Source organism: Carassius gibelio, chromosome B11 (assembly GCF_023724105.1).
Source record: "Carassius gibelio isolate Cgi1373 ecotype wild population from Czech Republic chromosome B11, carGib1.2-hapl.c, whole genome shotgun sequence".
Lineage (NCBI taxonomy): Eukaryota > Metazoa > Chordata > Actinopteri > Cypriniformes > Cyprinidae > Carassius > Carassius gibelio.
Window position 1 is genome coordinate 10,695,227 of NC_068406.1, and position 14,856 is coordinate 10,710,082.

General features: G+C 37.8%; 2 protein-coding genes across 7 annotated transcripts in view; one reads left to right on the plus strand and one right to left on the minus strand.

Annotated features, from left to right (window-relative positions):
• LOC127968377 (voltage-dependent L-type calcium channel subunit alpha-1D-like) overlaps positions 1-10,196 on the plus strand; it is a 98,278-nt gene extending 88,082 nt beyond the window's left edge. For all 6 annotated transcript variants that reach the window (XM_052569548.1, XM_052569550.1, XM_052569549.1 and 3 more), the window contains 8 exons: positions 124-240; positions 1,222-1,616; positions 2,725-2,751; positions 3,526-3,654; positions 3,751-3,890; positions 3,984-4,090; positions 5,060-5,374; positions 5,982-10,196. In XM_052569548.1, coding sequence (XP_052425508.1) covers positions 124-240; positions 1,222-1,616; positions 2,725-2,751; positions 3,526-3,654; positions 3,751-3,890; positions 3,984-4,090; positions 5,060-5,374; positions 5,982-6,287 — 1,536 coding nt within the window. In that variant the 3' untranslated portion in view covers positions 6,288-10,196. The remainder of the gene's footprint in view (positions 1-123; positions 241-1,221; positions 1,617-2,724; positions 2,752-3,525; positions 3,655-3,750; positions 3,891-3,983; positions 4,091-5,059; positions 5,375-5,981) is intronic.
• A 359-nt stretch (positions 10,197-10,555) lies between these two features.
• On the minus strand, positions 10,556-14,527 carry parapinopsinb (parapinopsin b). Its single transcript, XM_052569557.1, has 4 exons — positions 14,182-14,527; positions 12,187-12,515; positions 11,750-11,983; positions 10,556-11,560 (listed from the first exon to the last, which is right to left on the minus strand). The coding sequence occupies exons 1-4, from the start codon at positions 14,513-14,515 to the stop codon at positions 11,441-11,443; spliced, it is 1,017 nt and encodes a 338-aa protein (XP_052425517.1). The 5' UTR covers positions 14,516-14,527; the 3' UTR covers positions 10,556-11,440.
• Between the last annotated feature and the right edge of the window lie 329 nt (positions 14,528-14,856).

The following is a 14,856-nucleotide window of genomic DNA, read 5'->3' on the forward strand; positions in this document are numbered from 1 at the left end:
GTCTGGTAAACTGCCCCCTGGTGGCATGTGTGTGTGAGGGTCTCCGTTTTCAAACTGTCGCTGCTATTCAAGGGCTTTCCATTTAAGAGCAGGTCCTTAGCTATCTTGTCGTCACGGTTTCAGGCTGGCCTTCGTACGCTGCATGACATTGGGCCAGAAATCCGCCGTGCGATATCATGTGACCTGCAGGATGATGAGCTAGTAGACTTTATACCAGAGGAGGACGAAGAAATGTATAGGGTAAATTACTAACCTTTTATGACCACTTTCTTTTTATAAAATCGATCTGTATGTTATTGTGTCACTTTAACTGCCTGGTACAAATGAAATAATTATAACGATTCCTTAAGGGAGATGCGATGAATTGTTCGCCATCCCTGGAGGTCATACACACTTAGATTAAAAAAAAGTTGCCAAGTTGACAATCTAAAAGATTGTCTTTATTGAAGATTGTGCTATAGGTACATTTATATGACAGGTTTTTTGTAATAACATTAGCCTTAGTGTAGCATATCTAATTCAGTGTATCTGCATTTCTCTTGATTTCAAGTTCAGTTCAGATTTAATCAGTTCATGAAATTCACTCACACCATACGCCATTTTACCTCCTTTCCAACTTCTTTTTCCCATGAGATCATTAAAAATGGCAATCAAATGACTTGGCATTGGATCAACGGTCAGTGACGCCATATAAAAAATTTTTTGCAAAGGTTGTGTGAGAATTTTTTTTTACAACAAAAATACATTTCTTTTGTTTATTGTATCAGCGAAAAGACAATATTACAATTACAGCCTGTACATCTATTCGTTAAGGGCTTTTCACACCAAGGACGATAACTATAATGATAACAATTGTTCAAATGCAGTGAAGTCCACATCATGGCTATTACGTTAACCACACTGAGGGATGATATTGTTGGGATCACATTTAGAACATTTTTTTTTTCCAGCTGATGAAAAACTAAATATTGACAGCCAATCAGAATCCACTCCAAATCCGCATTCAGGCGGCAGGCGACAAAAAGTTGCAGCACACAAGTAAAATAAACAGAACATTATCATCCTTTGGTGTGGATATAGTTCTTTATAGTTATAGTTATATTTTTTAGTTATTGTTGTTACGTTTTCTTTTCATTTGTGAAAACATAAATATGGCGTCAACCCTGACTAAAGTCCATTGCGTATTTCTTTAAACTTAAAAACAAAAGTATATTTTCACAGCGAAATGGAGGACTTTTTGGCAACCACATTAACCACATAAATGGAGACCCCCGGAGGAGCTCCGACCACCAGACAAACGCCACACAGCGCCCCCTGCAGGTGCAGCCGCCTCCACATTATGCCCAAATGGAACACCCCGTGGGGCGCCTAGGCCGTGCCAATGCCATGGCGCAGCAAAACCACCATCGCCACCATCACCACCATCATCACCATCATCATCATAACAACTCCTACAGCAAGTCACCCAAGTCTACCAACATCAACCTCAACAATGCCAATATGTCCAGCTTACCCAATGGAGGACACAATCGTTACTATGAGCACATGCCTGCTAATGGTTACCCTGGATTGTACTACGGAGAATACGACAAGCCCAGGACCCCACATGGACAAAGGTAAATGCTTATTTTGTTCATCCATCATCTTGATTTGACTATTTTTAAATATTTATTTCTACGTATTCAATGATTTGTCAGTGTTAGAAGATTATATTGTAATCTCGTGTCACTGACTTCTTAAACCAATTCCTTCAATCTATTTGGATTGACTGGAATTGCTTTAGTACGTGAGTTTTTGTAATTGATTTCTTTAGTAGACTTAATAAGAAAGTGACTTTTTAAATTCTGCATTCATTTACATTTATGCTTTTAGATGAGTATTCATCTGCATTATCATCAGCTTTAAGGTCCGGTCAGATTTACCATTGTTTGCAGATTTTTCACAGGCGAAATCCTGTCATTTCAATTGGAATGGGTGTTAGTGAAATTTCCCCATGCTGTTTTAGCAAAGGTTCAAGTTGGTCCCACAAATTCACAACAGAAATCAACTTTGTTTAAAAGTGACTTCTATGTGAGCTGGGCTTCATTCATCGCTATATTATTATAAATAGACAACAGATCTTTTTGTCCTCAAAATTTGGCCGAAATTTTCCTTATGTGACCGTATCTTTAGATCATTAAACATAAATTATTTTTATTTTGAATCAAAATGTCTTATCTTATTTTCTGACCATGATGATAAGCAAGTTTTCTTCAAGGTGTTTTCACAAATCTTATGAGTGAACCTAACTATTTTACGAGGTGCTGACTTCGTTTGAATTCATACGCAATGTTTTAAATGGAAATATATGATTTTTAGAGAAAAAAGATTTAAAAATAATAAAATGTCCAGACCTTCCATAATCAGTTTCTACCAACTTCAAAAAGAAAAGCCGAAATTTCCATCTTTTTGGTGCTTATTTAGCTAGTCAAAACACATCATTCAAGTAAATTCATATGTGAAGGACGGAGGACATGTTTTTTAACTCGAGTTTGGACAAAGCAATCAAACAAAGTGTGAAAACGGCCTCACATATATGAAAATGCTGTATATATCATGTATATACTGTATAATATATGTGTCCATCCATTCCTTTTTCCTATTCCTCTGCTTTTCTCCACCTTTCTCTCTTTCCTTCCTAACTGAAATGCTCTCTCTTAACCATCTCTCTGCTTTCTGGAACAGAAGGCGCTACTATGAGACGTATATTAGGTATGTCACATTAGGTGTTATATGTTCCCATTGCAGGTAGTAATGCTTGTAGAGAAACAGACGGTGAATGATAAGCAGAACTATGTTCAGTGAATAATGGCTTTGGGACTTCCACCTCGGCCCTGTCCCATATGGTGCTTTAAGTTGACTTGACATGTCTGCGAGACTGGTGCTCTTGAAGGACTGAGAGTGCTATTTGGGGCAGGGTCTTTTACGCACAGACTTTCTACAAAACTAACAAGTTGATCGGAACATCTAGTAAAGCATTAACAAATCAGGATGCATCTTTGAGTCTCTGTGTGTTGTGATTGGGTGATGAAGGGAAAGAGGTGGGGCTTGTTGCATGTGTCTGCTGGATAACTGGTGCTTACAAAATTAAATGCTTGCCTTAAAGGATGACTTATCAGATAAATGCTTCATAGAAACACAAATAACAATTTAACACAATGTTTATTTATAGTTTAAAAAATAAAGTGAAGTTAATAGTACTCACTCTAAGGTCTATGCTTCACAGTCACTGAAGACATCTTCAAGTGGAATATCTCTGAGCTGAGACTAGATTTCTTAAGACTGTACAGCTATTTACTAAAGACTATATGCAGAAGCTGGAAGTGCTATGACACTGCTGACAGCTGACTTGATAAGATTTAGCTTGTTTTGAAATGAGGACTAACCCCTTCACTGCACTCTAGAGCCGTAAGTCTGCATGGTTATTCGCTGACCCGGTGACCACAGTCTAACCGGCCTCTCACTGACCTCTTGAACCTCACGCAGGTCGCAGGGCAGCGACAGAAAACGACCCACTATACGCCGCGAAGAGGAGTATGAAGAAGATCGTTACTCTGGAGAGTACTACAGCGGCGAGGAGTTTTACGAAGATGACAGCATGCTGTCGGGTGACAGGTGAAACTGTTGGAACAGCTGCACGGCCCATTTCGCATTTCAAATAAATCACATTAAAGAAGTTTATCCAGGGGGGGGTTATATGTCCTTGTGCAGGTACCCCAACAGTGACCAAGAATACGAGACGCCACGGGGTTACCATCATCCTGACAGTTACTATGAGGATGACGAGCAGCCCCTTTATCGTGATTCACGTAGGTCACCAAAGAGAAGACTGCTTCCTCCAACACCGCAAGGCAAGTCTTGGGGTTCCTTACTTGGCCCTCTGCTGAATGGTTCAGCTTTGTTCAGCATCAGTGTCGGAAAATATGAATCGCTTTCGTTTACAGGTAATCGGAGACCATCGTTTAATTTTGAGTGTCTGCGCAGACAGAGCAGTCAAGACGATCTTCCTCACCACCGCACGGCTCTTCCGTTACATCTCATGCAACACCAGGTAACATTAAATACGACACTATTGTTCTGTTACATGGAGTTTATGACATATTAAGGCTGAATATGGTAATATTTTTATTCAAATAGTTTTAAAAATGAATTCCTTCCTTCCTGAGAAGGCAGAGTGCCATGCAGAACAACATTTGATGGGGAAGTAGAGACTCGTATGTGCGGGATGCGGGAGAATAATTAGGGTGTGCTCACACTAGGCAATCTTAACGTGCCCTAGCATGTTGGAAGAGGTGGGCAAGAGCATGGTTCAGTTATATATAGATCATTGAGTATGAGCGCTAACCGCACCATAGTGCAGATCTTCTGATATGTGCTGCATGATTGCGTGAACATTTCTGATCGGCAAAAGCGATAGATCTGTAAAGCAGTATATTGTGAGATATACTGCTATACTGATATACATATGACTCAAAATAATAAACCACAAAGTTAACAAAATTATTCACTCCACTGTGTTGAGCGAGAGCGCTTCTCTGCTGTCTTCGCATGCTATCGGAAACTTCCTGTGAAGTCGTTATTACAAGATTGTTGCATTCTTTTTTTAAAAATAACAGTGGACAGTGGTTTGTGAATTTTGACACTTAGCCTAAATAATTTGATCAGGAGCATCCCCTCCTGTGACCCATGATTGTCTGTATGTGTATTCAGAGCCAGTGAGCAACGGACTTTCATAATAATAAAAAACTGCGTTTGTTAACGCGTTAACTTGCCCAGCCCTAACATATGTATGTCATTTATTTTATTTAATAAATATGATATAAAGAGTATAAATTAGCCTGAAAAAATAGTTTGGTGTTAACTAAAGAAATATTATTCCATTTAAATGTATTATTCCATTTTTTATTCCATTAAAACCCTACATGCCATCATAGTATTATGTACATAATTTTTCTTTATTTATATTGCACTGTATATTAAAACAAAACATTTCTATTGACCACTGTACTTGTTGGTCCAGGTGATGGCAGTAGCGGGTCTAGACTCCAGCAGGGCTCACAGGCTTTCACCTACTCGATCTACCAGATCGTGGGCGTCATCTCCTCCAACTCCTGCAAGTAAAGATCGAACACCGTACTACACGCCACTTATCCGTGTGGACCGTCCTCTGAGGGACAGCGCCCACAGCAGCCACTCATCCATCAGGAAGAGCTCATGGTATACAGATGACCCTGAGTACCAGAGGAACTACTCGCCCGTTCACCTGCAGGTGCCACCCGAGTACAGAAACCAGTACCACCAGAAGAGAGGCAGCGCTACCAGCCTGGTTGAGGCGGTGAGTCTCAGACCTCTTTTGCCATTTATGAGATGTAGGCTGAAAAACATAATGAAAATCATTATCTTTTTAGCATTTGTTTTTTTTTTAGTTTGTGATGACTTTCAGGAGAAGTATGAATATTTATATATTTACTATCAAATGCTTTCAAACAAATAATTATGTATATTTCTATGTATATTTACCAACATTAAATGTACAATAATAATAAAAAGCGTATTTATTTATAATTATATATATATATATATATATATATATATATATATATATATATATATATATATATATATATAATATAATATAATATAATATAATATAACAACAGGCATGTTTCACTACAATACTGTAAACAGTTTTAAGTCAGAGACACTATTATATAAAGGCCTAATTAAAATGATGTGGTTTATGTGGCAGTATGTGGTTTCATGCTAGCCAGGGCAGAAGTATGTAAAGCACTGTGTTTCCATTCCCACTTTTGAATAGTTTTTAGTTTAGGGACCAGATGTTTTCTTCAGACAGTGATGGTATGTCATACTGTGTGTCAGTGAAGACCGAATCTATGCTAACAAAAACAAAGCATCATGTTCTCCTCCTCATCTTTGAGCAGGTCTTGATATCCGAAGGACTGGGTCGCTATGCCAAGGATCCGAAGTTTGTGGCTGCCACAAAGCACGAGATCGCGGATGCGTGCGAGATGACCATTGACGAAATGGAGAGCGCCGCCAGCCATCTCCTGAATGGCGGCATTACACCAGGAGTCAACGGCGTCAACGTCTTTCCCATAATGGGCCCCAGAGACTATGAGATGCAGGATGTCTCGGCTAGCTACAGTGACGAGGACCCAGAACTCGAACCCAGAACGCAGTACGAGGAGGACCTGGCAGACGAAATGATATGCATTACCACTTTATAGCACCTGGTTAGCGGCTGATGCTGTTCCTCAGAAACTGATGAGTGAAACAAACAAATTTAAAATAGATTCACTGGCTTACTACCTTAAGAAGTGCCTTCACAGCAGAGCAGAAAGGCACCACAAGTACGGACGCATCGGTGCCGCTCGCTCACTTCCTGTTTGCACAGGAAGTTGGTAGTCACGGGGCCGGGGAGGAGCTTATTCAAACTCTGGGGGTGAACTTTAATTGGCTGCTTATACCATCACTTCAGGAAATGGACCATTGAGCAGCGAGGGGTGTGGGGGGGTGGGATTTAGGCTGTTTCCATGGTGATGACAATCAAAACAAATGTCATTACCAAAGTCACTTTATTAATGGTTTTGCATATCAAGCACGTTGCAAGCTCAATGCAAGCTAAGTACGGCATATATCTCAACAAAGGCTTTAGTTTCAACTTACCCTGTACGAGTATTTTAGTACCGTTTAAGGTCAAGTGCATATTTTAGAGAACAAGTGCTAATTCTACAGCTCTGGTGTACAATAAGGATATCATGCAGGTTTGTGGATTTGGAGAGGATTTCAGCATTTGTGTTGAATGCACTAGCAGACAGGTTATTTTTTTAATTTAGGATAGCCTGTTTGATATTTCATAATTATGCTGTAAATGACTTGTAATATATAAAGCAGTTGAAAACTTTGTAAAGAGACATTATATATTTTGTAATTATGTACTGTACAAAAAAGAAATTCAGCAATATTAATCCTAATTGATGTTACTGCATTACAGAAAAGACTAAATTTGGTGTTATTTTAATAGGTACTGTACTTTATTATTAAATTCTTTGCCTTTATTATTTGCTCATATGCATTCTTACTCGTTTGTAAAAAGTATAGAACAAAAAGCCAATTTTATATGAGGTTACGTCTGTGACACTCCCGCACAAGATATGCAAGTTGTTTTCTCAGTGTCCGTTTCATAAGTGTAGCCGACGCAGTGTTCCTTTAAAATCTATGGCATGCAGAATGGGGCATGAGCGTCGACCCCCTTTATGAGGACTTTAGTAGGGCTTACAGAATCATGTCTTAATCGTGCTTTTGTTTGATTAGATTGAACGAGTTGTCGAATAGGACTTCACGTTTTAAGGCATTCGTGTTTCGTTGCATATTTTGTGCCAGGGAGGTGCACAGAGAGGTGCAATGGTAAATGCTTTGTGCATTAACAATGCTGCTTAATTAGTCTGCAGTTAAACTGAATGACCCTCACTTGGAAAAGCCTGCTCCTACTGGCTGATATAGGAATAGCTGATCTAGGAATAGCGCACTACAGCAAGGGTTTCGGATTAGCAAATTATTTCTAGCACTAACGTATTTAGGTGTGCTTTGTATGCTGAACACTTTTAGTTTTATAATGATGTTGATTTCCATGACAAAATGTGAGGACGGGGGAGTTTTAGGTTGCTTAAAGTGCATGATTGCATCATGAATCCTAAACGGAACAGTTTAGGCAAAAATGAAAATTCTGTCTTTATTCACTGACTGTCACAATGTTTCTTCCTCAGTGGAAAAAGTTGGGTTTTGGAAGTAAAAACTCAATTAATTTTCTCCATAAGGGGAAATACATTTTTAAATTATAAGTGTTTGTTAATATTTTGTTAAAGCCATCCATTCATATTATTTTCAGTTTTGTGCTTGACAGCTGAATTTGTGCTGAAAAACTACATTACCCATGATTCTATACAGAAAATGCAACACATCTCCCATTAAATATTCTTATATATACATTTTTAAGCAATAACCCAAACCTTAAAATTCCAGTTTCTACACATATTATCCAAAACTTAATAGTTTTATATTTTTCCATCGTTTTTAATTCGACTGTCATTTGGGATTGTAGTTCTTTCTCTCATTTAAGTTTTAAATCCTTTTCTCTGATTTTCAGTTACTTTTTCTTTAAATAAAATGTTGTAATGTGATACACATTGTAGCTGGTTGGTTTGATTCATGGCTTATAATGCTTTAATGAAGCCCTCAAAGGAATTTCTACAGAAAAAAAAAAAAATCATAGAAAAAAAAAAATGCTTCCACAACCAATGCCACTGAAAACGTGGGTGGCCACTAATGCACTCTATACATAGAGAATTTTTGAAGAATTTTACTGCTCAATGGTTATTGTATAACGTTCCTCTAATTAAAACAGTATAGGAAATAAAATATAAAATGCACACCTTAAAAATGCTTTGAATTAAGTATCTGCCAGTTGAATTGATGTAATGTAAATATAATGATAAGCCAAATTTACACTGCAAAGATGGCACAGAAGCACGTATGAAGAGGAATTTAGGTGTTTAATGCAGCTTATAGGTGGAATAAATGCATTTACACAGAAACAACTATACTATGATACTAGGGGCTGAGGTGGGTCAGAGCAGGTATACTTTACACTGGCTTTTATGTGTTATTAGTTTGAATTAGAAAGTTAGGAATTTTAATTAGTAAAGTTAAAGTGGGGCGAATGACAGAATTTTCTTTTTTGGGTGCACTGTTCCTTTAAGCAGGACAAGAAACTGGTTGAGCAATACTTTCCCCCTTATTTGTTTTATTTGACTCTTTCTTTGATTCTTTCCACCTCTCCTTTAAGCTCTAGCTTCTGGAAATACCTCTTTTAATGCAGGGGAAACATATCAGCATTTGAAGCATACTTTTTTGTGAGCGTTTTTGCCTTTAAGGTGTTATAAATCTGTCCTTAGGTCTCAATTTAGGATACATCAATTCAATTGACCTTTTGTCTTTTCTAACAGGCAAATTAATGCTGAATTAATGCATTATGAGCAAAAAAGGGCAACAACAAAAAAGTTTGACTGCAAAGGCCACTGCCTTGAAGTGTAAAGCTTCAGTACAGCTTAAATAAAGGGGAATGTGGGGTTTGTTGAAATTCTTGTTCTTGAGTGTTATTGACCTCGTGTTTTGGAAGAGTACTGTGGTTTTCAGTCAACCGAATACTGTCATGAAAAACTGCGTGTGCACATCTGAAAGGGCTCTCTGAAATGATCCGTGTGAAAAAAAAAAAAAAAAAAAACTTTGACGTTGTATTCTGGTCTTCATGTCAGTTAAACTGTATCTTGTAAACGGACCAATGCACATTCTTGGCACATTGTACTATTCGTAGCAATTACTGGTAAGGACAATAAAATATGCATTATTTTTAATAAACAAAGAAAAACTTGTTAAACTAAAGATTTATCTTTTACCTCGTTGTCAGGGACTCCTGAAAAGAAAGAAAAAATTTGGTTTCTTAATATACCAATGGGATTATAATTATTAGCACATTGCTGTAACTTGCTATTTGATTTCTGTTTTCCGTTCATATTTTGTGTGTCAAGGTAGGCAAATTTTGTAACATTTTCTGTGCCTGTGTGTACGGTTTAGTGAAATCTATATTTGTCATTTACATTTCACCTTTCAGTGCTGAAGTAAGTCAAACAGAAGGGAGGGGGAAAAGTGCATTCCTCTGTATTGTTAACATTGATATGTTAACAAAGAAAAATGGAGAAAAGTATTTTACAATTTTCAGAGCCACATCTGTTGATTATCACATTTTCATCTAGAGTTGTTGCTACAACTATTATATACTTTTTCTTATTAATGCTGTAAGGAAACATAAGATTATAGTGTAACATATGTACAGAAGTAATGGAAATATGCGTGGTGATGTTCTCCATTTGAAAGTCTTTATCTTTGCTCTGTTATGGTTTTTATTCGATGAAGAAGAGAAAAAAGGATTTCTCTTCGTAGCAGATGACTTATCCCTCTAGGTTTTGTATCGATACATTTTTTGTAATTTTCCTATTTATTTTGGCCTGGACTTGATTTTAATCAATATTGAAATTTAATTTTCTAATGATTAATACAGAATAAACTTAATGAATAAACTAATGGCTGTGTCACTTATTTGTACAAGAACATGGAACTGCAGTTTATTACATTACAAGTACTACAGAAAGACTTGACTTGAAAAAGAGTTCCTTAGTAGATCTTTGGGTCAAGGTGTCTTTAATTGGAAAGAAATGTGAAAAATGAATCTGATTGTTTTGCCACTTTGTTTATGGGGCTCTGTGAGTAGATGATGAAGCATTTAAGAGTTTTAGAATCAAGATTCTTGACTGTTTTTTAGTTTCCATGCTCACCAAAACTGCATTTATTTCATGAAAAATACAGTAAAAACTGTGATATTGTGAAATATTATTACAATATTAAAAACTCTTGTTTAAATCTATTGTCAATTATTTATTCGGTTCCACTTTATATTAGGTGGCCTTAACTACTATGTACTTACATAAAAAATAAGTACAGTGTACTTATTGTGTTCATATTGTATTGTAAAACACTTTTGCTGCTATTGAGGTGGGATGGGGTAAGGTTAGGGAGAGGGTTGGAGGTATGGGTAAGTTTAAGGGAATTACAGAAATTAAATACAGATGTAATTACATGTAGGTTTTTATTAAATATAAGTACAATGTAAAAACATGTATGTACAGAATAAGTACATTGTACTAAATTATTAATTAAAATGTAAGTACATAGTAGTTAAGGCCACTTAATATAAAATTGGGTCCATTTATTCTTTTGATGCAAAACTGAATTTTTTGCAGGCATTTCTCTAGTATGAGCCTTCAGAAATCATTCTAATTTAGTGCTCAAGAAACACCAAATTTGCTGTCTTTACTGTCACTTTTGATCAGTTTAATTAACTGTTGCCAAATAAAGGTATTAGCAAAGTTTTGTGGCTTTACATGTACAGTATCTTCAGTATATGAATAGTACAGTATAAGTTAGAATACAATCTAAAATTTGACACAAGCATAAAATGCACTGTTTTTCCTTGCTTGTCTTTCATTCAGAAAGGTATACATATTTTTCTTTTCAAATGCTGTCTAGAATCAGAATGTCTCTCCCAAAACCAGCTAGTTCTGATCAGCTTTAGCAATCAGTGAAACACAGATGTGATGTCAATGAAAGGCTGTTGGCCTTAAAAAGGCCATGCTATATGTCCCATCTCAGCTTCAATAGGAAACGCATACAGCAAAGAAAACTGCATTCATCAAACCATCTCAGTTTTAGCAGGAAAAACACATTCTTCATGTTTTAACATGACTCTAGTGAAACGTACAGTAAGTCACTCCGGGCTGATTTTGTTGTTCAATGGTGAAACGACGGTCTGAACATCAGATAAATCGTCCTCTGAAGGCCAGGGATCTCTTCCACACATCAGAAGAGGTATTGCATACTTCTGGAACTAGTAAAAAAAAAACTTTACTACATTATATTCATTTACACTACATTAGATCCCAAATGGACATGGTTAGATATAAAACTCTTTTGCATGTTTTTGTACTGTAAATTCAGGTTGGGTGCGAATGTCTTTATTGTGTTAAACTATGAAAAATATACCGATCCACATGATTTATCTGTTTGTTTCACTCACCTGTTTGTTCATGTATATGTAGATCAGTGGGTTGTAAATAGTGCTGCTTTTGGCCATGTATATGGGCACCACCTTCACCAGAACGGGCAACTGAACATCAGGGTAGAAGACGACTGTTAGAGCCAGAGTGGCATATGGCAGCCAGCTCACGAGGAACGCAAACATCATCATCACCACCATCCACGTCACCTTGGACTCTGCCCTCGCAGCCACACATCCACCGACCTTAGCCACCTGTCAATGAAAGTATTCCTTCAAACAACCAGTGGTGGACTAAGTACACAAATCAAGTACTCACTTATATATTGGAAGAGCTGAGAGTCTTAAATTATGTAATCAAGTACTGCAAAATAAAAATAATTATCTGCACTGCAACTAAATTTCACAAGCTCATAAGATAACATCAAAAACATAAGTAGCCGGGACAACTGTCCTACTTGTCTTAGTGTGTAGAGCAGCCATGAATATGACACCACAATGATGAAGAATGGCACAGCGAAACAGAGTGAGAAGTAACAGATGATGTAAGACACATTCTTGAGATCTCGACTCTGCCAGTCAGGTCCACAGGATGTGCCGGCTCCCTCCAGCTGGTAGCTCCCCCAGCCAAAGAGAGGCGGGCTATTCCAGACCAGAGACCAGAGCCAGGATAACAACAGCCCTCCTGCGGCGTGCTTGGTCTGAAATTTGATGGTGCCCAGAGGCTTGCACACTACAAACAGCCGCTCCACAGCAATCAGGGCCACTGTGCACAGCGCTGTTATACCTGTGCAGTCAACAGAGGAAACAGAAGAATACACATTCATATTTTAAGCTTTAGATCAAATAACTAATATTTATTCACAGTCATACACAATAATGACATAGTAAGATTATTAGCTTGTACAATATATAAAATACAGAGTTCTGGCATGAAACTCTGATGGTGCAGTCTGATGGGTCTAAATCAATCTGACATCATTATCACATGGCACAGCTGATTGGTTCTCTCCTGTATTTGTAGCCAATGAGCTCGCTGCTCAACATTCAGATATATGACTAAAGCTTGTCGTTAGAGTTGCAGTTTGCTTCAGAAACCCTCGACCTTCCCCAGCTCCACCTGTATAGATCTGCTACGAGGTGATTGGTGTATGTTATGGGGTTATTTCATGTGTTATATTTGCAGCAGCAATATTGCTACATGCTAACAGCAGTATGTTGTGGATGTATTGGCAGTAGTAAGTCTCGGTACTTGCTCTGCTGCTGTAGCAGCAGTGAAGCAGATCTATTCCCCCAAGACCAAATACATTAAAATTATCATGTACATTACCATGCCAATCCCTCTGAGAGTCGTCATGACAGAAATGTTTGCTGGAGAAACAGATACATTTTATCCTGTCCATAAGATTGTCCTACCAGGGTATACTGCGCATACACACATCAACATTTCATCCTTTTTCTCAGGCTGAACAACAATTACTGCATTTGGTGTACTGTAAGGGGTAGGTTTAGGGTTGGGTAGGTTTAGATGTTAATAAAAAACAGTATAGGAATATTTATTGTTGGTTTCTGGCAATGGGCCTACCTGTATCCCTTCTAGCTACATCCGCAATTAACACATAATAACTGTATTAGCATTATTGTAAGGGTAGGTCTAAGGATTGGGGTAGGTGGAGACGTTAATAAACCTTAATTTGACATGTAGCATTCTTCGTTGTCAAATTTGTTTTAATGGGAGGTTGCAAGATCTGACAAGGTTACACAAATAAACAGAAAACAGTCTTTTTAGTGAATAAAAAATAAAGTGCAGTGCAGTCCTATTCATAATCAAATATGAGAAAGGAAGAAAGAAAGAATAAATTATCTATTTTAGAACACAGAAAATGAAAAGAGCGTTGGATGAAGAGAATTTCAAAACCCTGCAAATGTCTCATTTGTCAGTCTATACGAAGAAGCTCATTTTAGGATCGCCTGTAGGAGCAGCTTGTGAACCAGCAGGTTTTTTGTACAACAGTAGCTACACAGTACAAAGAATTATTATGATGTTTCCATGTTTTTTGAACAGATGCCTTTGAAATGATTTACACAGTGGTCCCACCACAGTTACTGTATTTTAAATATGATTTGCATAAGAATACAGTTCTAAATAATACCCTGATAGCACATGTACATCACAGAGACGTCTATATGACTTCTGCATTTATATCTGCAAGACGTATTTTTTAGAGTGTTTGCTCATCTGCAATACATCAGGATGTTTCCTATCAGATGTCAAAGAGACATATATTAGATGTCTTTAAGATGTTAATGGTTTAGAATGTATGTGATACTGACATCTAACATACAGTAGGATGTTTGAACACAGCAGAGGCTTTCCAGATCCAGTGATCTTTAACAGACAGCTTGACTTATGTGTGCTATCTGGGTACAGTCCTAAATCATAATAGACTTACCAAATAATGCAACGCAAAATCCCTCCAGTACACAGCCGACCCGTCCCAAAATGTAGTAGCCCAAGGCATTGGTCACCACAGAGGGCACACTTCCTGTTAATGTGATGCCCAGGTCGGCCACAGCGAGGTTGACCAGGGCAAAATTCAGTGGTTGCCGCAGCTGTTTGTGCCGTAGGGTGATGACTATCACTGTAGCGTTCAACACGACAGCTGTGATGGAGAACACGGCCATGAGGAGGGACAGCGTGATGAATCCTGCCCAAGGCAGGGGCACCTTTGCACCAGGGCCATCGTGGACAGACGAGTCATTCAGGAATTCTGGGAAAGAGGCCATCCCCTCAAAAAAAAAAAAAAAAAAAAAATCTGTTCCTCTAAACTGTTCCTCGCGTTCTGTTCTTTTGGTAGTTTTCCAGTCAGTTTCAAGCTATATTATTCTCTGCTGTCACTCGAGTAGTATATCAGACATGCACCTTCTGTCTGCACCTTCAAGTCAGCGACACACACAAAAAGGGTTCTTATTCAGATTAGGTGCTGTAAGAAGAAAAGTCCCAAAGATCCAGACTTAAGAAGCAATAAGTCCTCCTGGGTGTGATCTCTGATCCAGCTCTTCCCTTGATTGCAGAAGAATGACTTGAAGTCAAGTTTAGCATAATTACGAAGAACCCTCTTAATATG